Genomic DNA, 24773 nt, shown 5'->3' on the forward strand with positions numbered 1-24773 from the left:
CAAAACAACAACTAAAAAAACCACCACCAACAACCAAAACAACAAAAAAACTGCCAAAACAAAAAACTCCAAAACCCCAAACAAACAAAACAAACCCATTAAACCTCTTACCTAAACCATCAATTGGATCAAGAGTAAATGCTTCTTCTTCATTTGATAATAATGGTGTTTCATCTATTTTTTCATCTTCAGGTAGGTATCGGTCATCTGAATTACCTGGTTCTACTAATAAAAGCAAAAACAAACATATGATTATGCTACACATTAGAATAAAATATGAGAAATAAAGTAAAAACAATTAATTACTGCTAGCTGGGATGATACATAAAGTCTAAGAATCATGAATTTTAACAGGCAAAGAAATTCAGTAATAAATGGTGGGGGACCTACAACATTTGAGTGAGGCAAGGAGCATCACCCTCATTTGCATATGAGACATCTCAGGGTAGGCTACAGTCACACATAAGTGAAAACAAAAGAAAAAAATGACCGACATAAATGACATCTCAAGTATCTATGCTCTGTTGAATCATCAAGTAACTCATAAAGAACCATGGCTAAGTTTTGATTGCTCAATACTTTTTATAGTTTTAATTTTGATTATTGTACCAGAAAGCAAATGTAACGTCAAACATTGTGAAAAACAAAAATGAGGTTAATTATACTTTTAATATTTAGAGAAAAGAATCTATCTTAAAGTCACCAACTCATCTGAGGTACTTTGGTAAGTATAGAAAAGTATGCTCACTTGAAAATTTGCAATTTCTCTCAACTGTATACCAATGGTTAAGCCATGCAATGTAGTAATTTTTCTTCTCATATAACATATATTACTTTTTTCTGTTGTTTTTTCAAGACAGGGTTTCTCTGTATTGTTTTGGAGCCTGTCCTGGAACTCACTCAGTAGACCAGGCTTGGTCTTGAACTCACAGAGATCCCCTGCCTCTGCCTCCCGAATGCTGGGATTAAAGGCATGCGCCACCACCGCCCGGCCAACATATATTACTTTTATAATTTGAAAACATACTGATGGAGAATAAATATGATCTACTAAAGCCAATCCTGGTTAACTACTTTTTCAGAATCTAACTTCCTGTTCTGTATTGTCTAGTGTTAGGTCAAGAGAATCTGAAGGACAATGTTCCTCATTACAGTACTGCTGAAACTTAGACATTTCAAACATCAGAAAACTATACATTTTCTATGCAAAGACTTCAACATACCCATTATACTACTGGGAAGCTCAGGAGGCAGAGAAGTTTCTTTGTTCGAATATATGTCTTCTAAAAGGGTAGTCTCATCTTGCAATATATTGTCTTTGAAAACATAAATAAATACTTTTTATTCACTAAACATTTACTGGCGTTAGTTTACACAAGACATTGTACTTATAAAATTATTTGTTTTTACTCCATATTGGTCACATAACTCAATTAGGAGGGGTTGGGGTGTTGTGAAAATTTTGGCAACAAGGACATCCAACTAAAAATAAAGATTATTTCTGGCAGTGCCTACCCATGGTTCACTTCGCCACTTCATTGCAGCCTTGGTTCTGAAGACACAAAGTGCACTGTGTCTGCTATCACATGCCATACAATGCCAAACACTGCCTGAAATACCTTGGCACAGATTAAAGATTACTGTATGTTATGAATTGTATTGTTTTTACTACATGTGCAATATTTTCTGTTCCAACAGAAATATGACTTCATTGTAGTAAAAAAGACATTTAGTATTTTCCTACCACTATTCCTCACAAATTAGTACATCTTTAGATTATAACTAAACATAATTTTATTGATGAGGGATGTCCTTCTGTATGCTGTGAGTATATGTTTCTCTTATTGGTTAATGAATAAACCACTGGACAGGCAGGAAATATAGGTGGGGCTACCAAACTAAGAGAATGCTGGGAGATCAGAGAGAAGGAGCAAACCGCCTCCACACCTTACCTCCTTAGTGTTTCAGCATACCAGAGAGTAAGTTCTTGTTTCTCCCTGCTTCTATCCTGTTTCTGCACAGCTACTTCACTTTCTGTCTGTCTGTACAGACTTCTAGACCTCTATGGTTAGCTAGTGGCAAGCTCCATTCTCTGACCTTCAGACAGGCTTTATTTGTACAAGCAAGATATCACCACATTTTATCATCTTGTACGACTATTTATTCAAATTAGTGTTCTCAGCATTACAAATTTTAAAATAGAAATATTTGTCAACTCTGAAAAACGCTGAAAATGCTCTATATCTTGGAGTTTCAAAACTTTAACAGTTTTTTAATATAAAAGTAAGTAAGCATATTATCTCAATTTCATGAATATTTATTTTAATAAGTGGAAAAATCATATAGTATACCAATTATTTTAGAATAAATTTATTTATCATCAGTAAAACACTTGGTTTGAATACACATTTTAGTTTTTTAATTTTTAATATGTAAAATGGGTGTTTGCTTGCATGCATATCTGTGTGCCACAAATGTACAGTGCCCATGGAAGACAGAAGAGGGCCTTGGATTCCCTGGGTCTGGAGTTACAGATGGTTGTGAGCCTTAATGTGGGTGCTAGAAACCAAATCCAGGTCCTCTGGAAGAATATTCAGTGCTCTCAACTGCTGAGCCATCTCTCCAAACATATATTTTATATGCCAGGATCACATAAGAATTTCTTGGGCAAAAGGGGGTTATGGATGGAAAAAGTTTAAGAAGCCCTGGTTTATACAAAGGATAACCACACTTCTTTATTTCCTTTCTCTTCTCTTCCTACTCCCCTTTCTCTTTTGAAATAGGGTTTCACTGTGTAGTGAACTGACCTAGAACTCCTTATATAGTCTAGGCTGGTCTTAAACTCATGATTCTTCTGCCTCAGCTTCACAAATGCTAAGATTTAGGTCTGACTTACCATGCCTGGCTGTTAACTAGACTTTTAATGCAAACTGAAAAAAATCTGTAAATGCATTTCATATAACTAATAATCTTTAAAGTACATACTTTTGTTTCCCCAATGTCTCTTCAAAATGTGTATTAGTATACAATGTATACAGGAGTGCTATGACTGGGCAGAGAAAGGAATATAAGGCGGGAGGAGACAGGAATGTATTGTAGTCTCAGTGAGTCTGAGCAGCAGTGCAGTCAGGAGCAATCTGGGGTCCAGTGGATTGCCCCTTTATTCTGAGCATCGGTCGAGGTGAGAACTCCCTAGTGGCTTGTTGGGGAAGTCCTGTTATTTGTCAATAAAGTACTGTTGAGCCTATAGGAATCTAGATAGGTGGGGCTAGGAGTCCAGGAGGATTCTGGGAAGGAGAAACACAAGAGAGTCAACATGTAACGCCATGGGGGTAGGAAGCCTGGAACTATTCTCTGGTAAGAAACATACTTAGATTAACAATTATGGGGTAATTACTTAAGTCAGAGCTAGATAGTAAGAAACAAGCAAGGCCAACAGCTTCATAATTAATATAGCCTCCTGTGTGTTTATTTGGGACTGATGTGGATCTGGAACCAGGCGGGTGGGAAGGCTTCTCTCAAAGAAAAAGCTTCTTTTAACAGTGGCTGACCACTTTGATTCTCTGATCTTTAGCATTAACCCCAGTATCTGTCTCTGGGTTTTTATTATTTGTGCTACATTTGACCTACAAGCAAAGACATATATATATATATATATATATATATCTTAAAATTCAATTTGATGTAACAAAACAGACACAGTACAGTGATTGGATTAAAATGAATATTTGATATTTTAAGACCAGAAAACATACCAATCATTTCTCCTGCAGCTCCTTCATCTCCAAATCCATCTCCATTGTCAAAGAACAAAGATTTTTCTTCCATGAGGCTTCCAGAACTATGTTCAACTACAAGACCACTGGAGTTCATTAATATGTTGTCATCAAAGAAGCTATGCCTTCTGAGAAGTTCAGGTTCATCCCCTATATAAATATGTATCATTAGTGCCAAGCTAATCATATAAACATATACTTTTAGAGTTAAAATAAACTGAATTATTATCTAGTATACTTCATCCCCATTCTATGAGGAAAATAAAAGCTTTAAAATTATTGAATTATCCAAATTGAAGACACTCAGTTAACAACATAGACTAGATTTCAAGTTTAATACTCTCAAAATACAACAGGAAAAAATGCCAGAGCATTCAATTGAGTTTGCAGTTATAGTTTAGTCATGTCCTAGAAAGTCAGAATGCTGTGGGAGTAGACTGATACCCTATACATTTATATAGGTCATATTCTGTTTGACCAAATATTATTTTGTATCATTTTATATATACAATTGCTTGAACAGTTTATGCTTAAGAAGAATTTGGAAAATCTACCTAGGGTTACATAAAAAACCCTGTTTCTGAAACAACAAAAAGGTCTGGTGGTGGTAGCGCACATCTTTAAACCCAGCACTCAGGAGGCAAAGGCAAGTAAATCTCTTGGAGTTTGAGACCAGCCTTGTCTACAGAGCAAGTTCCAGAACAGCCAGAACTACATAGAACTCTCCCCACCAATGTATGTTAAAATAATCACCTTGCCAGGAGGTGGTGGCGCACGCCTTTAATCCCAGCATTCGGGAGGCAGAGGCAGGTGGATCTCTGTGAGTTCGAGACCAAGCCTGGTCTACCGAGTGAGTTCCAGGACAGCCTCCAAAACAATACAGAGAAACCCTGTCTCGAAAAAACAAAAAAAATCACCTTATGATTATTTTATAATAATATAATTATAATAATTAGAAAATAATCTTATAATAGTGATTTAGTAAATATTTATAGAATATCCTAGGAGTTGGAAATAGAACACTAAAAAGAGCATGGCCAGTCAGCTATCATTAACTGAGCACTTAGTTAATTGTATTATGTAATAGAAAGCATAATTATCATTGTTCAAATAAGAAAACTTATCACTGAAAGGTTTGAAGCCAGATCTATTTGTCATTAGGTATACTGATAGCTACAGAGGATCCAACGTCAGTTCTGCATTTTCTTACCAACCTTCAGATTTTAAAGTCATTATGTCCAGGATTCTAAACCCTGGCAATCAGAGGTTGGTCTTCTCTCTCAATCACCCACATTATTATACAGTAAAGAAAATCATGAAGTAACACCTATATTGTACATTCATCTCTAGATCTATGTAACATGAATAAAAAACCTAGTGACAGATATTGGGGTTCAAGCTAAAAAAAGCAGAGCAGCCAAGCAACCAGAGAGCTCTTACCTCTACCAAGGCTGAGGGATCCTATCCTTATCATGGCTGGAGACTAATTGCCCGATTACTGAATACGGAATGTCATGCTCTTATCTTATATATCTCTCTAGTACTGGGATTAAAGGCATGGGCTCTGTTACTCTTTTAGATGGATTCACTCTCATGTAGTCCTGGTGGCCTTGAACTCATAGAGATCCATCTGCCTCTGTCTCCTGAGTTCTGGGATTAAAGATGTGTGTTACCATTGCTGAGCTTCTATGGCTGTGGCTGCTTTGCATTCTGATCTTCAGTGGCTTTATTAGATCATAAACAATATATCACCACAGACCTATATCACAATGAATTAAAAATTTGCTAAATAGGTTTAGCAATTTTTTTGAGAAAGAACTAAGAACCTGTTTATATTACCTAGGGACAGCTTTTTCCAAAAAGGAAAGTCAGCCTCGCTTAATCAGAGAAACACTCAGAAACAGACACTAAATTCTGAGTGTTGGACATTTCAAAAGTCTGAGAATAAAATGATTATTCCTTAAAATTCCAGCACTCAGAAAGCTGTAGCAAGCCAATCTGAGTTCCATTTAAGACTGGGTTAAGTAGTGAGACTGTTATTTGTCTGTCTGCCTACCTACCTATCTAACCTGACTTTACGGAGAATAAATAACACAGCCTTCAATTTATACTGTAATCAAGAATAGGATAGATTAATATAAAATATTTCTTAAGGTTTGAGAGGGAAAATCAATTATTGGTGTAGAGAACAATAGGCAAGAATAAAGAAAATAACCTGTGATGTTTTTAGCAGGATTTCAGCTTTATAGACAGAGCTATGAGGTTAGGTCATCTGCTGAGTATATACACAGCAAATTGATAAAAAAAGTCTAGATTCAAACCTAGGACTGCACACTGATATATTTCTCCACTTTTCTGAATTATGTAGGATATATAATTGTGAACAACTAAGTTGAATTGATTAGATGGTAAGACATATGCTTTGGTAGAGACAAATGCCTATATTGAGCTGATAAACTGATAAAGAATGATGAATTGGAAGAGGGCACTGAGGAGAGGAATATCAGTCACAGGAACCCAAGTTGCTTAGGTAGAAGAATGATAAGTGGACAAAAAAATACTTAAAGACAATTACTCTTGCAGAAATGTGTAAAATATGGGAAGAAAATGGAGGAAGATTTTTCAGGTAGGTAGTATAATACTGTAGCTAAGAAAGCAAGAAGAAGATATGGGAGACAGTTCAGATGTTTTAAAAAAATCAATCAATAGCTGGGCATGGTGTTGCATGTATTTAAGCCCAGCAAGGGAGGCAGAGGCAGGCAGATCTCTATGAGTTTGAGGCCAGCCTGTTCTATAAAGCAAATTCTAGGATAGACAGGGCTACACAGAGAAACACTGTCTTGAAAAAACAAAAAACAATAACCCAGCACCCCCAAACTCCAGACCAAAAAACCCCAAAATACATGTCTTTTCTAAATTTATTTTAACATTTAAAAATTACTGCATGTTTCATAATCAAGCTGTACATTGTTTACTGTGGTAGCATTTCTTCCTCCTCACTCTCATGGTGACTTAAATCTGTTATTTTATAATTGATACTCATCATATACTGGACAAAATATATTTAAAAGAATTTTATACAGCATACACATAAAATCATATATATGTATATATGTATATTATATATATATGTAACTGTTAATCTGGATATCTCTCATTTGAGGGCAGAAACTACTTTTAATTTTTGTGGGCGGAGGAAATAAGGGAGACAGGATCTTACTATAAGGCTCTAGCTGGGATTATAGGCATGTGCTACCACATTACCCCAGAACTTACATTTTAGTGCTGTCCTTGTCTATGAGTGCACCTAACATATAATAGAAATTCAAAAAATGGTTGTATAATGATAAAGAAATATGCTCTAATAAAGGGTATTAGTATATAGATCAGAAAAAAGAGAAGAATTTTGGAGGCTATATTTATACACGAAAACATCCATTCTATAGATCTTGCTATTGCCACTGTTTTCACACAAAATGCAAATATAACTGATGATGTCTTATAATTTTAGTTTCTCAAAAATACTCACCAAAGCTCTCAGCTTGTAAAAGTAGATCATTGCTATATTCTTCTCTAAGTGTGATTTCCTCTGGTCTGCTTTGGTTCTGAGCAAGGGTCTCTGAAACATCAATCTCACTATAGAGAAATATATTTAGGAAATGTGTGAGTAGAACACTGTAGTTTTACAAATTACTGGGAAAGACTTAAAATGAGCATATAATAAAATATTTTTTACTTTATAAATAGTATTTTTGTACATGTTAACTTTTAGACACATGTATATACAAATAATTTTCGGGTTATTAAATCCAGTAGTGATTCTTAGTTGCTACCTTACTTGTGATTTGAATAGTTGTCTACTCTTGCTATGGCTTGAATGTTTGTGCTCCCTTCTAGTCCAAATACTGAAATATACTTCCCAGTGTGATACTATTAGGAGCTGAGACCTTTAGGAGGAAACCAGGTCATGGGGGTTTTGTTTTCATAAACAGAGATTGTGTGGCCCCACACTACCAGTTTGATCCTTATATCATGTGAGGATGTAGTAAATGAATTTATGGCATCTTGACTTTGATCTTCCATTGTTAATGCTATGACAAGAACTGGGTAATTTATAAACAGAAATTTGTTATACACCTTTCTTGAGTTTTGGAAGGCTAAGACCAAGGCACCATGGTTTTAGTTTCTAGTATGTGCTATTCTCCTTAGAAAACACATTTGTGCTGTATCCTCAGATACTGAAAGTTCAAGAAAACTTGCTTAGGCTCTTTTTATAACGCCACTGACCTTAAGAAGGGCCCTCTGTTTTCAAAACCTCCTCACATTCAAAGGCTTCCATTATTTATACCATCACCATGGGAATTAAGTTTCTACATGTGAACTTAGAGAAATATACACATGAATTCAAACCCAGATATATCTTGTCCAAAATCTAATTTACTTCCTTTTTTCTCTTTCTTCAACCTATCGTCCTTTAGCTATCCTGGTTTCAGTAAGTTGTAGCTCAGTTTTATGCCTTGTGGTAGTTTGAATAAAAATGACCCCTATAGGCCCATAGGGAGTGACACTATTGGAGTAGGCCTTGTTGGACAAAGTATGTCACTGGGGATGCAGTTTGATGTCTCAGATGTTCAAGCCATGCCACCATACTTCCTGCCATGGCCATAATGGACTAAGCCTCTGAAACTGTAAGCCAGCCCCAATTAAATGCTTTCCTTTATAAGAGCTGCTGTGGTCATGGCGGATCTTCACAGCAATAGCTATCCTAAGATATGCCCCAAATCAAGTAGTCATTCTGTACTTCTTTAGGGACATATCCAATTCGGCAACATACCATGTTTACTCTGCCTTTCATAGAATTGATTTGACTGCTACCATCTTAATAAAGTTTGAAAACTGATTACATACTGCTTCATACAGACTTACTACAATAATCTCTCAGGTTTTCTTTTTCCTTTCTTTCCCCAGTATAGCGAAGTAGCCAGAGGGAGCATGCTGAGACCAAGTGAGATCTGGTCACTCCCCTATTCTCTATTCAAAACTCTTCTTTGCTTCCTCTTTCAGCAAAATTAAAGCTCTATTGTAGCCTACAAATCCTGTCTCCTCATCTTCTGCTCCTTTTCTGATCTCACGTCTTTATTACACAGCCCTTCTTTCATTCCACTTCATTTCACTTGGTTTCTTGATGTTCCTGATGTCCAATGTACTCTGTCTTATATCCTTTCTACTTGGTTCCTATATTTCACCTGCCTTATTAAGCCATTCCCTCAGAGAATTTTTAATTAACTGGGCATTTCCATTGGAACATTCTTCAATGTTACTGTCGGTTTGTTCCCTTAGCTCCTTCAGGCTTGTGTTCTTACTTGATCAGAAAATTCTTTCCTGACAATCCTATTGTTTGTTTTAATGTTTATCTTCATATTGCATATTTATTTATTATCAATCTATAACAACTAAAAAGATCCAGTAGGCTAGGAACTGTTTTATTCATTGCTATCTCTGCAATGCCTAGTACTGTACTAGGCATAGGAAAGGCAATTTGTAAACAAATATTTACTATCTGAATATACTGTCAATACTAACATTCAGTAAATATGAGACATTTTTGTTTTTGTACTTTTGAATTTCACACTATAATTTAAGCCTTTGTCAACTGTACTTGTTCAGTAGTTATCTAAGTAAGTTGCCATCATTAAATCTGAATGTGGAAACAGGAAAGTAAAATAATTTACTTCATATTATAGATGTCAAAGTCATGAAATTCTTCCGGTAATGTGATAGTATTGTAAGCCGCTTCAAAATTCTCTTTTGGGAGGTCAACCAGTCCTTAAAATAATGAAAAAGAAACACAATAAGCAGTGAACGTTTATGAAACATTAAACTTCCAATTAGATCTTTATCATCTCTCATGGGCTTCTCTATATCCACTCCTGCCCCTCAGCAGTCTATTTTTTTATGAAGTAGACAGAGTAACAGTTTCCAAAAGTAAACAGATCAGATATTTCTCATGCTTAAAGACCTAAGCATGAATAAAGCAACTTCCTCACAATAAATTCAAATTTCTGACTGGAGATTCTATATCCCTGCACTCTTATCATACATCATCCAAGGACATTATACTCCACAGGCATACTAGACTTTTTTCACTGAAAACGACAAGCATTTTTCAACTCAAGACATTGTATTTACAGTTTCATTTGTCTATGTTGCCATTCTTTTGGTCACTACTTAGGTACTAAGTATGTCTCATTTTTCATTTGTGAATTTAATTTCTATCCCCTTACATTTTCCCCCTAACTAACCTATAAAATGAACTCCTCTGCTATGTTCTGTTATAGATCTTGGTTTAGTTTCCTTTATAACATAACCACTAACAGGTGCAGTGGCACATGCCTTTAATCCCAGCATGACCACAATCTGCCATTATTTTTTAAATAAATTTTTATTTAAATTAAAAACAACCTTATTTTACATACCAACTGGTTCCCTGTCCCTCCTGTCCTCCTCTATCCCCCCTATCAACCTCTATCCCACCCCCATCCACTCCCCAGGGAGGGTGAGCCCTCCCATGAGGGATCATCAAAGCCTGACACATCATTTGGGGCAGGACCTAGGCCTTCCCCCGTGTATCTAGACTGAGAGAGTATTCCTCCAAAGGGAATGGGCTCCCAAAGCCCACTCATGCACTAGGGATAAATACTGTTCCACTGCCAGAGGCCCCCTAGACTGCCCAGGCCTCCTGCCTGATGCCCACATTCAGGGGCCTGGTTCAGTCCTATGCTGTTTCCCCAGCTGTCAGACTGAAGTCTATGAAATTCACTTGCTCAGGTCAGCTGTTTCTGTGGTTTTCCCCAGAATGGTCTTGACCCCTTTGCTCATCACTCCTCCCTCTCTACAACTGGATTCCAGGAGTTCAGTTCAGTGCTTGGCTGTGGGTCTCTGCTTCTGCTCCCATCAGCTACTGGGTGAAAGCTCTATGATGGCATTTAAGGTCGTCATCAATCTCATTATAGGGGAACGACATTTAAGGTAACCTCTCCTCTACTGCTTATATTCTTAGTTGGTGTCATCCTTGTGGATTCTTGAACATTTCCCTAGTGCCAGATTTCTCTTTAAACCTACAATGGCTCCCTCTATTAAAGTATCTCTTTTATTGCACTCCTTCTCTATTCTTCCCCCAACTCAATCTTCTGTCATTATTATACTAATTTTTAAAAACATTTTCATTATTTGAGTTCCTCATCAGACTGAAAAGGAACTATTTATCTTGCTTGTCCTTGTATTCTAAAACCTAACAGCATGTTGATCACAAAGCATGAATCAATAAATATTTGTGGGGATCACCAATAATAAATGAGTAAGTAAAACATATGCATATAAATCTAATGAAAGGCTCTAAAACTATTTTAAATGAGAAAGATAAAAAAGAGCTATCAGTCAGAATCCACAAATGTTGATGGAGGAATGGTATATGAAAGGCATTAACACGGGCACTGTAAGAGATTAGGAAAATGTATATGATAAATATGGTTCCTTTTGGGGAGTTTTGAACACTAGTGATGGAGGAAAAACCTTTATTTAAACAAGTATGACAAAGGTAGAAGATGATGCATATATTAAAAGACATGCTGAAATTAAAAAACTTAGGCATTATATTTATGACACATAAACATATAGCTCTGAGCTGGGCGTTGGTGGCACACGCCTTTAATCCCAGCACTTGGGAGGCAGAGGCAGGCGGAGCTCTGTGAGTTCAAGGCCAGCCTGGTCTATAGATCGAGTTCCAGGACAGCCTCCAAAACAATACAGAGAAACCCTGTCTCGAAAAAACAAACAACAAAACAACAACAACAACAACAACAACAAAACCATATAGCACTGAATTCTAGGAATTTTGAAATACCTCATAATTACCATGTAATTTAAGAGTTTCAAGAATTCTAAAAATTACAATTATCAATATTTAGATTTTGACAATTTCTGATTTTACTCTCATAAAGTAAAAAACAGATATGGTATACTAAATGAAAGTTTATCAGTTTCTTATACAAAACATAGCAAGTTTTGGAAAATATAACTATTTCCTATAAACACAGGAAAATAACAAGGGAAAGAATATAATTATTTTTATGGAAACTTAAGATTCAGTCAAAATGAAGTTTAAATTCATTATATACAGTATGCCCTACTTAAAAGAGACCACCCAACACAAAAAATGCCAAAAGGAATCAACAGCGACACAAATATTAACATTGTATGTATACCTGGGCGAAATGTTATCTTCATCTTGAGAAATGCTTCACTGCAATCGGCCAAAAGATATTTTGCCTTCCTATTATAGATTCGAACAACTCCCAAAAGAAGGTGTCCTGAAGTTCGGAGTGCAATTTTCACCTTTGAATAATTTTTTAAACATTAGAATAATAAATATTACATTTGTAAATCCTGTTCTTTGAAAATTATGGAAACTATATTTCTCTTTGAAAAGCAAATACTATATTCTTAATTCTAATTCTTAACCACTTTTTACCTCACCATATAAAATGATTGACTTTTATTTTTGCTTATTCAGCAAAGCCATGCTTCACTTAAATGATGTATTAGAGTGCCTTTGTACAGACAATCATTTGGGGGAGAAATAAAAGAGATCATTTGAGAAGCAAAGCTGTCTTGGAAAAGTATTTTACAGCAGCCATGGCTAATACAAATTATCTCAGTTACATACCTTAGGTGAAAGAATTTTCTGAATGGTTATCTCTATATTGCATTCAAACACATGGGCCTTTGTGAGCTTCTTCTCCCAGTGAGCTGCAAGCCATATTTTGGCCAGTGGCCCTCGTTTACTCATAAGCACATGAGTGTAGAACATGTTGGCTGTATTCCTTAATTATATTCAAGGAACTAGAGAGAACACAAAACAAATGTCTTAAATTTGACAAGAAAACTTTTTTGGTATTCTTTTACTGTGAGCAAAAAACTTGTCATTATTATTCTACAAAATAATTATTATTCTAGCCGGGCGGTGGTGGTGCACACCTTTAATCCCAGCACTTGGGAGGCAGAGGCAGGCGGATCTCTGTGAGTTCGAGGTCGGGCTGGACCGATAGCCTCCGAAACAATACAAAGAAACCCTGTCTCGAAAAACCAAAAAAAAATTATTATTCTAAAAATTTAATTATTCTATAAAATAATATTCAAATTACTTTTCTCATTAAAAAAAGAGAATCTTAGCTGGGCATTGGTGGTTCATACCTTTAAGTCCAGCACTCAGGAGACGGAGGCAGGGGGATCATTGTGAGTTTGAGGCCAGCTTGGTCTACAAAGCTAGTTATAGGAGAGTCAAGACTACAGAGAGAAACCCTGTCTCAAAAAACAAAAAGAGAGAATCTCATTTAAAATATTATTAAACAATACTAAAGCTCTGTCTAGAAACTTGTGAACCAAACCCAGTTTAAATGTATTCTAATCAATGATCTCAAATTTTCTTTTATTCTACACAGAATATAATTTCTCTTCTTAGAAATGTAACAAAATAGGTACATGAAGGTTTCTGTGGGGAGGAGGAGAAACAGAAAAGACACAATAGAAAGAAGTAGAAAAAGACTATGAATCAAGTCATTTGATTTCTAACAGTTAGGAATTTGATACTGGATCATTAATTTATATCCAGGTGTGTAACCTCATTTTTCTCTTTAGGATGTTAAATATTACTATTATATTATTATTATCATCATCATCATCATCATCATCATCATTATCATCATCATCATTATTCGAAATAGGGCCTTGCTTATAGACAAAGGTGGTTTGGACTTCCTGAACGTCCTGCTGCTTCTTACAAGTGCTAGGAGTACACATATGTACCCCATGCCTGGCTTTAAATGTATTATTGTTGAAGTTAAAACAACAGAATTCCAAAGGACTATAAACTGAAAAAAGAAAAGAAACTACACAAAACAAATCAGAAGTCAGACAAGAAATCACCACTGAATTTTAATATTTTGGAGTAAGGCTAATACAATTTTTGCTTAACCAAAAAACGGGAAAATAAATGGATATTGTACAACCTGCGCTACTGATGACACCATAAAGTAAAAAAATGAGGAGAGACATCATATCACTTTGACTTTTGGAGTACAAATTATTACTTTCATGCATCATCTGAAACGCCTTCATAGAAGCTTTTTTCCTTTCCAAAGTTTTGGTAAATGAGAACACTGAGCCAAAATAAGACAAACATAAAGTCACCACAGAATTAAAAACTTGGGTCAACTTTGACCAATGCCCATTTCCACTGCAAGAACCAAACTAAAGGTTAGACTATGTACCAAACCACAGTCCCTTGGGAGACACTTCGATATGGTTATGGCTTGTGCCCTGCAATGGCTCTATTTCCTTTTAGTATCTTGGAATTAATTCCAAACCTAAGTTAAAAAACAAAAATGCTTCCATTGTTTATACAGAGAGTTCCAGGACAGAAGGACTACCCAGAGAAACCCTGTCTCAACATCACCCCCCCCATATATAGTAAAAATAAAAAGCCCTCAAGTGTGAGACGGTCAAAGTATTTTTCAGTAATAGATTAAAATAATAAATAAGAAAAAAGCCAAATGCTGGGATTTCACACTCTGGAGACCCTGCTTTACTGAGCATGTACAGGCACCTCACCCTGCTGGCGCTTGCTCCTCCTCCCCACACCTCTAACCCCCCTTAGGTTTTTATTTGTTTGTTTTTTGGATGGGGCGGATTCCTGGAAACCCATCCAGGGAAGGGAAGGCCAGGAGGTGTGGCGTGGGCAGGTGTCTAAGGGCCTTGCAAGCAAAGCCGGTGGGTAAGGCCTAAAGTGAGGGCAGGACCTGAGGTGAGGAGGACAAGGACTGAGGGAGGAGCACGGTGAGGCCTGAGGAGAGAGCCTGAGGTCCCGGGGAGAGGAGGGCAGGGAGGAGGCGGCGGTCAGGGATGGAGGGGCAGCCCGGGGTGTTGGGGACGCTGGGAGGTCCCGGCTGTCACAAGCGCAGCGCCCCCACAGACGTCTTGCTGCGGGAAGCCCAGGCCAGAGCTCCTGTCGCGCGCGAACGGGCAAGGTCGCCCCCTCAGGCGGGCCTCCGGGCTTGGCGCCTGGAGCGGATAGAATGCTGAGACTCCAGAATCACCCGGCCCGCCTGCCGCCCCCAGGCTGCTGGCCCGGCCGGCCCCGCCCTACTTTGTGTGGACTCTGAGCCGCGAAGCCCCGCGAGGATCCCAGACGCCGGTCAGCGGGCGCTGTCCCGCCGGGCGAAGGCACCAAGTGGACACCAGCACGTGAGGGGGCGGGGGCGTGAAGGGCGGGGCGGGGCTGAGGCGTGTGCTGTGCTGAGGAGAGGGGGGCGGGGCAGGTGTGGGAGCGGGACAAGCGAGGAGAGAGGTGTGGATGGATGGGCGTGGCCTAAAGCGATGTAGGATGAAGGCTGGGGGAGACCAAGGGGGCGGGGCTGAGTGAGGCCTGTGGGGACCAGAGGTGGGCGGGGTTGGTTGGAGGGCGGGGCATCGGGGATTTGGTGCAGAGGGGGCGGGGCGTGAGGTGATGGAGGATGGTGTTTGAGAAGTTGAGACTGCAGAAGCAGGACAAGAAATGCTGAGGAGAATATTTTCTGGCTGTTGGAAACCTGATGCTTTTAGACCCAAATGGAAAATTTCTGAAATTGCTGGATTATCTATTTTTAAACAAGCAGTTGACTTAAAACTTTCTGTGGCAACTTCTGGTTTTCTGACAGTTCCCAGTGAGAGAAATTACTGGGTCACTGGGACTGTCTCTGTGAAGGTTTGCTTGAGATGAAAAAGGGTATTGCAGCTTCAGCAGTGTTGAACTGTGTGTTTAAAATGTGAATTACTGTTCTTGTATACTGTAATTGATTACACGGGCTGGGGGACAGGTTGTGTTGGTGCTCTCAGTTGAGTCTTGAAAAGTAAATATTAACGCTACAGAAATGCATGAGTTTCGATATATTTTTTTGTCTTTGTTTGCATTGTATAACTTTAACGAGTGAGTTTAAAATTATTTAATTTCCAACCAGGCGTTGGTGGCGCACGCCTTTAATCCCAGCACTCGGGAGGCAGAGGCAGGCAGATCTCTGTGAGTTCGAGGCCAGCCTGGTCTACAGAGTGAGTTCCAGGACAGTCTCCAAAGCCACAGAGAAGCCTTGTCTCGAAAAAAAAAAAACCCAAAACCAAAATTATTTAATTTCCTTAGTAAAATAGCACCATTTGGGAAAACTTGTTTTACGAAGAGCATAAATGTACTGTTTTTGTAGGGAAAAGAGGCCAGTCAAAGAAACACACCCTGAGCAGAGCAAAAGAAACACACTTTGGCCCTGCAACCAGAACTAACGGAATGTACCCTGACCCTGAAACCAGTGCCAAAAGAACACACTTTGTCCCTGGAATCACAGTCAGTGAAAGAAATGCATCTTGGCCCTAAAATTGGAGCCAAAAGGCTAAAAAGGACCAGAGAAAGAAACACTTTGGCTCTGAACCAGAGCCAAATCCCACCCTAATCCTATGCAGAAAACTAACCAATCCCTGAGCAGAGCTCTAGCCAATCTGAGCTCAGCAGTAAAATCTGACCAATCCCCACCCTGGAAGCCCTATATAAACCCTGTGTCTGTTCCTGCTACCAGGCGGTCCTCTGCCACTCTCCTGGATTCTTCCCTTCCAATAAACCCCTTCAATGAGCTTTGGGTGAAGATCTTTTGTGGTGGCGATGGAGCAGGGGCAGAGCAGAGCAGAGCAGAGCAGATCAAGCAGGGCTGTAACACTTGCCCAGAAAACCTTCCCTTGGCAGAGCAGAGTCGGCTCCCTGCTCTGATCCATGCTCTCCAGGAGCAGAGCTGAACTGCAGCAACTTCGCCTGAGAAACCTCCTGCAGAGCAAAACTGCTACACTGGGCAAACATGCCCAGCTGGAAGACCCTGTCCTGCTGGAGCAGAGCTGAAACACTGGGGAAGCCTTTCCCTGAGGCTGGGCTGTAATCAGCTAAGTTTACTGCAACCTGTGGTGGTCCTTGGCTCCCGAGCTCCAGGATACCTTTCCAACTGAGCTGTGTAACACTCAGTATTCTGTGACTCCCGAGTGCCAGAATACCTGACCCACTCCTGTTCCATCCCGATCCACCCGAAATGCCTATATTTGGTGCCGAAATCCGACTGAAATGCCAACAGTATAGACAGAAGTTTCTGTCCCACCTGGTCCTATAGCCATTTAATCCCACATAAACACACAGAGGCTTCTATTAATTATAAATTAATTAATAAATTGAATTATAAATTAATTAATAAATTGTTTGGCCAATGGCTCAGACTTCTCACTGGATAGCTCTCTCTTAATTATTAGCTCATTTCTATTAATCTATATATTTTCACATGGTCATGATTTACCGGTGATGCCTGAGCCACTTTCTTCCTCAGCAGCAGTGGAGTCTCTCTCATGACTCATTCTCTGCATTTCTCTTCCCAGCATTCTCCTAGTCTGGTAGCCCTGCCTCTTCTTCCTGTCTGGCTACATCCTGCCTGCCCATTGGCTGGAACAGCTTTATTCAACAACCAATAAGAGAAACATATTCATAGCATATAGAAGGACATCCCCCATCAGAGGAAGAGGAAGCTGATATACCTGTACCTTATCCATTGTCCTGTCCATGTATTAGAAGTTGAAATGACCAATCAGACTTCTCTATAGATTACGACTTTAAGAAGTAATAGGATGGTCAGGGCTATGTATGGGTCATTGGGAAAGTGCTTGTTGTGTAAACATGAGGACCTGAATTCATATCCCCCCAAAAAGCCAGGGGCACTGGTGGGTGTCTGTGTCCCAGTCTTGGCAGAACAGACATATAGATCTCTAGATCTTGCTGGCCAGCTAGTCTAGCCAAGTCAATGAGCTTCAGGTTTGGTGAGAGACCATGTCTCAGAAAACAATAAGGTTGTCAGAGGAAGACTGGGATGTCAACTTCTGCACACATGCACACACAGCTGCTTATCTGTGAACATATACACCGTGTGCACGTGTACAGCAGTGTAGTTGGTTGATTTTTTTATCCTTTACTCTTTCCCAAACACACACACACACACACACACACACAGACTTATTACTACTTATGAATGCCTGGCCTTAGCTTGGCTCGTTTCTATTATGCCCTAAATCTGGAGCCAGAATCACCACCATGAGACTGACTGCAATACAAAAAAAGTCTTTATTTGTGAGTTAACTCGGGTCCCTCCATCTGTCTAAAGTGGTGGCAGCAGCTACAACAGCAGCAGCAACAGGAGCAGAGCAGGAGAGACCCAGAGCAGCAGGGAAGGGGATTTATACAGTAGCCAGGCAGGAGGGAGGGGCTTGGGGAAACTCCAATCCAGCCTAGCTACAGGCTTGTAATTGGCTCACACCCTCCAAAACTGCATAGTTACAGCCTTGGGATTGGCTCAAGGCTGGACTGGGCTGTTTGGCTGCCCTGGGTCTAGGAGGAATTGTAAGCTTCTGGATGTTGACTGGCTGCCCCTATGAAGTGACAGGAATTTCCAGTCTAGGGGAGTCACCAGCCTGAGGAGATTCCAAACCAGGGGTGTTAAGAGAAGCTTTTTCTTTGAGAGTAGCCTTCCCGCCAGCCTGGTTCTAGAGCCCCATCATGCCTAAATAAACACACAGGAGGCTATATTAATTATGAAGCTGTTGGCCTTGCTTGTCTCTTACTGGCTAGCTCTGCTTTAAGTAATTACCCCATAATTGTTAATCTAAGTATGTCTCTTACCGGATAATAGTTCCGGGCTCCTACCTCATGGTGTTACATGTTGACTCTCTTGTGTTTCTCCTTCCCAGAATCCTCCTGGACTCCTAGTCCCACCCATCTAGATTCCTATTGGCTCAACAGTACTTTATTGACAAATGTACAGGACTTCCCCCATCACAGGGGGAATTCCAAGCCTGCTGGTCTGGGATTGGTCAATTTTTCTAGCTCAGGGATTGGCTAGTTTTGAGTCAGAGGCTGTAATGGCTCCAATTTCAGGGCCAAACTGTGTTTCTTTCTATGGTTATTTTTTGCTTTTTTGCTCCAATTTTAGGACCTGGGTGAATTTCTTTTACATGTCCAGAATCTAGGGTCCAAATGTGTTCTTCTGGTGCTAGTTTCAGAGTTAAGGTGTTTTTTCCTGGCTCTAGGCCTAGGGATAAAATGTCTCTTTTGCTGGCTTGGGTCCTGAATCCAGGATGGGTTTCTTTTACTAGGTTGGGGCTTGGGGCTGAACTGTTCAGGGTTTGTGTAGGGACTGCAGACCAGGGATTTTCTGGGGCCTGGGTCTCTCAGTTTCTAGTCAGTTTTTCTTAAATAATCATGTTCATCTTTTGTCTCTGGGCTTTTATCTTTCTCTATTCTATATACCTTTCTTTACTTTTTACTCTGTGGCTGGGTGGCTGGCCTCTGATGTCCTCCTCTTGTAGGGAAAGGGACCAGTCAAAGAAACACACCCCGAGCAGAGCCAAAGAAGCACACGTTGGCCCTGCAACCAGAACTAAAGAAATGTACCCTGACCCTGAAACCAGTGCCAAAAGAACACACTCTGTCCCTGGAATCACAGTCAGTGAAAGAAATGCACCCTGACCCTAAAATTGGAGCCAAAAGGCTAAAAAGGACCAGAGAAAGAAACACACTTTGGCTCTGAACCAGAGCCAAATCCCACCCTAATCCTGTGCAGAAAACTAACCAATCCCTGAGCAGAGCTGTAGTCAATCTGAGCTCAGCAGTAAAATCTGACTAATCCCCACCCTGGAAGCCCTATATAAACCCTGTGTCTGTTCAGCTTGTGACTGTTCATGCTACCCTGCTGTCCTCTGCCACTCTGGCAAGGGCAGCCACTCTCCTGGATTCTTCCCTCCCAACAAACCCCTTCAATGAGCTTTGGGTGAAGATCTTCTTTTGCGGAGGCGACGGAGCAGAGACGACCCTGGGTAGAGCAGAGCAGAGCAGATTGAGCAGGGCTGTAACACTTGCCCAGAAACCTTCCCTTGGCAGAGTGGAGTTGTTACACTCAGCTCCCTGCGCTCAGCTCTCTGCTCTCCGGGAGCAGAGCTGAACTGCAACAACTTTGCCCAAGAAACCTCCTGCCCAGTAAAACTGCTACACTGGGCGAACATGACCAGCTGGAAGACCCTGTCCTGCTGGAGCAGAGCTGATACCCTGGGGAAGCCTTTCCCTGCGGCTGGGCTGTAAGCAGCTAAGCTTACTGCAACCTGTGGTGGTCCTTGGCTCCCGAGCTCCAGGATAGCTTTCCACCTGAGCTGTGTAACACTCAGTATTCTGTGACTCCTGAGTGCCAGAATACCTGACCCACTCCTGTTCCATCCCAATCCACCTGAAATGCTTACGCCTCTCCTTTTCTTTCTCCTCCTTCTTCCCAAATTTCTCCTATTTAGTCTTTCTGCCTGTCAGCCTCGTCCATCCTTTCTTCTGCCTAGCTATTGGCTGTTCAACTCCTTATTAGATCAACTAGGTGTTTTAGACCGACAAAGTAACACAGCCTCACAGAATTAAACAAATGCAACATAAAAGGATGCAACATATCTTTGCATCATTAAACAAGTATTCCACAGCATTAGCAAATGTAACACATCTTCAACTAATACTCCTCAACACAGCAGGGCAGTGGAATTCATTTACAGTGTAACTAGAAATGAGAAAATGAAGAAAAACTAGAATGAATATCCCAGTTATGAACTAAGAGAATGCAGCCCTATGTTGTGAGGAAACCCAGGCCATGTAAGGGTCATGTGTGGGTGTGCAGTCTGACAGCCTCGGATAAGGCCCCCAGACAGCAGTCACCTGCTAAACCTGCAAATGAATCTGCCTTTGAGATGTGTGGAGCCAAAGGCCTATCTGACTGCAACCGTATGAGAAACTCTAAGGGAGATCCACTTGGGCAGAGCTCAGGCAATTCCCAGATCCAGTCAATAGTGGCTGTGCATAATACGACTGTTGTCATTTGCCTGTTGGGGCAGTTTATACACACTGATACATGCTTGGTCATGTGCCATGTATGAATGACTCAAACCAGAGCCCAATCTGATTGTTTATCATCAGTCTAGTGTGAGCCCTGCCCTGCTGCCTCAAGCCACTCTGTGTTTCATGTATTGAACCAATGTCCTTCCTGCACCTGAGTAGTTTGCATCTGATCTCATTGATACATCTGTTTGCCAGCTCTGTTCTCTCCGCTCCTCAGTGGACAAAGGCCCTGGCTTTTCCTTTGTGCTCCCCCTGGTGCTCACTGCCTGCCCTGGATGGATTCAATTCCCAGCCTTCTGCAACTGTGCACAGGATGTTGTTCCCAGCACTTAGGCTCCGCCTCAGGTTGTTCTGACCTAGCATCAGAACTGAAACCCGTTCTAGGCAGAGAATCCTGGAGCAGGGAAAATATCCCACAGAGGAGCAGCTTCAGGGCTCTGGGTCTACTTCTGAGATTGATGTGGAAGTGGAGGTTGGCAGGGTGTTTGGTCTGTGAGCCAACTGTGGGAAGCTGGGAAGCTAGAACAGGCAGAGGGTAGCAGTGGTGTCATTAGACATGGAAGACCACTGTCCTTTCTCCTTTGCTGGCCAGGTAGCTATGTCTTTTGATGGTGACTGTTAACAAGCTTGTCCATGTTATCACAGTTTCACAAGTTAGCATGCATTCCCACAGCAAGAAGAACAAGTTGCCAATCATTAGTCTTTCCAGGGTAGAGTGTTATATGAAATGCTGTATGTGAATGGCTCCACTTCATATGAGAAGTACTATTAGTATCACCTTGTCCTACATGGGGCACAAAGTGAACGGGCTTCAAAGAGCCTGGGGCAACTCATGTGAGGGCAAAGTGTAAAACATGAGGGGACCGAAGGGATGGCCTGAGACCTTGAGATCTAATCCCAAGCATCAGTGTAAAAACCAGGAGGGGCTGGAGAGATGTCTCAGTGGTTAAGAGAGTTTGTTTGCTATTCCAGAAGACCCAGAACTTGGTTCCCAGCCCTCAGGTCAAGCGCCTAACAACTGCCTGTCACTCCAGCTTTAGGGGACTGCTCTTTAACACTTTCCTCCAGGATTAAAACTTTCCATCCTGCAGGAAGCTCCTTAAACAGGAAGGTAAACAACTCAAAATAACTCCAGGAAGTTCCTGAAACTGACCAGATTCCCTAGTTTCCTTTTTGTAAGAGTGACGACTAAAAGCTAAGAATGACCCTGAGACAGAAGGAAGCTGAGCTGCCAAGAGGAGTCTGAGACCAGACCAGCTGCCTGGAAAAGCAGAAACCAGCTGAGCTGCCTGGAAGCGGTTTAAGACAATGGCACCTGGGAAAGGCGTGCTCCAGTCTGCTGAGCTGCCTGCTGAAGGGACCTCTGCCTTATATCACCCCATCATCCTATGTTGGCTCATGCTGGCTTCCATCAGACCCTCAGGAAGTACAGCCAGTCTGGTGGCCAATAAAAATTCTACCTGGCCAGAAGCAGGAACTGTTCTTGCTATCTTCAGTCAAATAGACCTGTGACACTGCAAACAGATGCCTAACACTGCAACCACAGCTGCTGCCCAGATTGTCATGAGCCAATTACAAAATGAATCCTGTACCAGTAAGTGTCTATTCCCACTCATGTCAAGGTACACTAACCACATCTGGAATTCACCTAAGTGAGCTTAAAAGGGACTGTCTTACCTTCTCCCAGGGTTGACGCCATTTTGGGTGGACTCCAGCACACTGACTTTTCTGTCTCGAGAATAAAGCTGCTTTCTGCAATTTCATATCGGTTGTCTTCTGGTCATTTGGAGCCATCTAAGGACTCTTTACCTGCAGGCTGTGCAGTAAGCTCCAGGTTCCCAGCTTTGTGAGCTGCCACCCACGCCGCCATGGGTTTGGTGATACAGCTGTCTTTGAGTCATTTCTGTTCCTGTAAGTAACCCCTCGCCCATGTTCCTGTAAGAAACTCCAATAAAAGTCGTTTGTTCACCAAATTGAACTTCGGTGGTATCACTTTGGTCTGTCATGAGTTCCCTATCTGAGGTGAGTGGACAATTGTGTTGTATCTCCCCCAAAGAAGTTCTGTCATACAACAGGGATCTGACTCCTGAATACCCCCACACCCCTTTGGATGACAAAAACACAGGAATACACAGATTTTTTTTAAAAGCCAGACAAGGTGATATGCACCTGTAATCCCAACGAAGGGAGCAGAGACAGGAGGATTTCTGGAGCATACCGGCCAGTTAGTCTAGTTGATTGGAAAGCTCCAAACTCAGCGAAGAGACATTGTCTCAAAGAGTAAGGTGGAAGTTATTGAGGCGATACCCAACACTGACCTTGGCCTCCACCCTGATGTGCACACCTGTGCATGGACATCTACACATATTAACATACATGCACACAAATACATAAGAAAATGTAGGGTTGAAATTAAATTTAAAAATCAGATTAACAACTATCTCTGTAATCAGGAACAAGCATGTGAAAATCCTTTTTTTTTCTTTTGTGATGTTAAGCATCAAATCCAATCTCACACAAGATAGACATGTACTAAACCCCTGAGCTACATTTCCATCCCAACTGCTCTCAACTCTTACTATGTAGCTCCGGGCTGGCCTACAACTCATACAATCCTCCTGCCTCAGTCTCCACAAGTACTGGGATTATAGCCACCACTGGCTATACTGGCAAAATTTCCAATTGATCATATTGAGTTCGAGCCAGATTCAGAGCACCAAGTGTCACACTTGCTTTCAGGGTAAATCTATAGACTCCCACCTCGGGCTAAGATATATGTATATATATATTATACATATTATATGTGTGTATGTAATATATGTATGTGAATGTATATTAAATTATAGTATTGTATTAGTTATCTGAAAATTTCATACACTTTTATCAATATATTTTGATCCTTTTCACCCTTACTTCTTCATGTAACTCTTCCAAGACCCACCCCAGCCCCTTTCCAACTTCATGTCTTTTATTTTTATCTTATTACCCAGAGTCCAATTTGTACTGCCTATACACTCATGGGTATGGGTCCATCCTCTGGCACTGGATTGACAATGCACTTAAAGAACTGATTTCTCTCCCCAGCAGCCATCAACTTTCACTCAGTTAGGGGTGGAGCCTTGTGAGCACCTTCCCTACACCTTCTTATAAACAAGAGCACCTCTCTGACATATGCATCCTAGAGATCCTTGTGCAATGGGAGATATTAGAATAGTTAGAACTGCATTGGCAAGAATGGCAAAAAGTGGTGTCAGTGGGATAGATAGGAAACAAGCCACACCTTCTCTTTCTTCCTTTTTTTTAAACACACAGAATTTAATAAAAAGAATTATTAACTAAGTATACAGTTAACTGAGCAGATGAGAAGTTATAAAAAAATCCAAACTAGCAATTACAGGAAGAATTTACCATCCCCAGTGCTGGGGGAACAAGGAAGCTGAAGAATTAAAATTTAAACCACACAGACAGGAGCCCTGTAGCCCTGGCCTACAGGCATCTAAGAAGGGACTCTGGGTGTAGAGAGTGCCTCTAGGCTGGGCCTTGGACCTGTACAGAGCTTGTACCACCTGCTCTGAAGTTAAGATCACTGCTGGGTGACACCAAGAGTTGCAGGAAGCCTACAAGACACTGCAGGGGACAAAGGAGTCAGTCCCTCCTTTCATCTCTTGCCCTGGGGTCTAACCCTACACTGCTTATTGGCAAGGATCAACCAAGCCTAAGAGAAGCCAAACTGCACCCTTGAAGTATGGTTGGCAGGATCCAGGTAGTAATCCCAGAAAAGGATTGTGGTTGGCTTTGTTGAATCACAAACCTATGAATTGAGCTAACCATGGATCATGATGTTAGAGTCAACATGAATTACCCAGTTGTCTAGGTCTCGTGGCCTGTGGTGGCATCAGGGCCTGTTGCTATCAGATAAAGGAGGCTGGGAAGGTCTGCTGGGAACACAGAAAATAGCCAGGAAGTCACTA

The 24773-nt window shown here is 40.8% G+C and overlaps 1 protein-coding gene across 5 annotated transcripts in view; it reads right to left on the reverse strand.

The window, feature by feature from the left end:
• The window catches only part of Rad21l1 (RAD21 cohesin complex component like 1), a 37032-nt gene extending 13025 nt beyond the window's left edge, over positions 1-24007 (reverse strand). For 4 of the 5 annotated variants that reach the window (XM_040746476.1, XM_040746474.1, XM_005072533.4 and 1 more), the window contains exons 1-8: positions 22480-24007; positions 12502-12677; positions 12041-12170; positions 9509-9602; positions 7306-7412; positions 3756-3926; positions 1224-1316; positions 112-225 (exon numbers count right to left, since the gene is read on the reverse strand). In XM_040746476.1, the coding sequence (XP_040602410.1) occupies positions 112-225; positions 1224-1316; positions 3756-3926; positions 7306-7412; positions 9509-9602; positions 12041-12170; positions 12502-12645 (853 nt within the window). In that variant the 5' untranslated portion in view covers positions 12646-12677; positions 22480-24007. Of the gene's footprint in view, positions 1-111; positions 226-1223; positions 1317-3755; positions 3927-7305; positions 7413-9508; positions 9603-12040; positions 12171-12501; positions 12678-14979; positions 15114-22479 lie in introns of those variants that run through there. The other variant, XM_040746473.1, reaches the window with a different exon arrangement.
• Between the last annotated feature and the right edge of the window lie 766 nt (positions 24008-24773).

This window comes from Mesocricetus auratus, unplaced genomic scaffold (assembly GCF_017639785.1).
Source record: "Mesocricetus auratus isolate SY011 unplaced genomic scaffold, BCM_Maur_2.0 Super-Scaffold_100004, whole genome shotgun sequence".
NCBI classification, from domain to species: domain Eukaryota; kingdom Metazoa; phylum Chordata; class Mammalia; order Rodentia; family Cricetidae; genus Mesocricetus; species Mesocricetus auratus.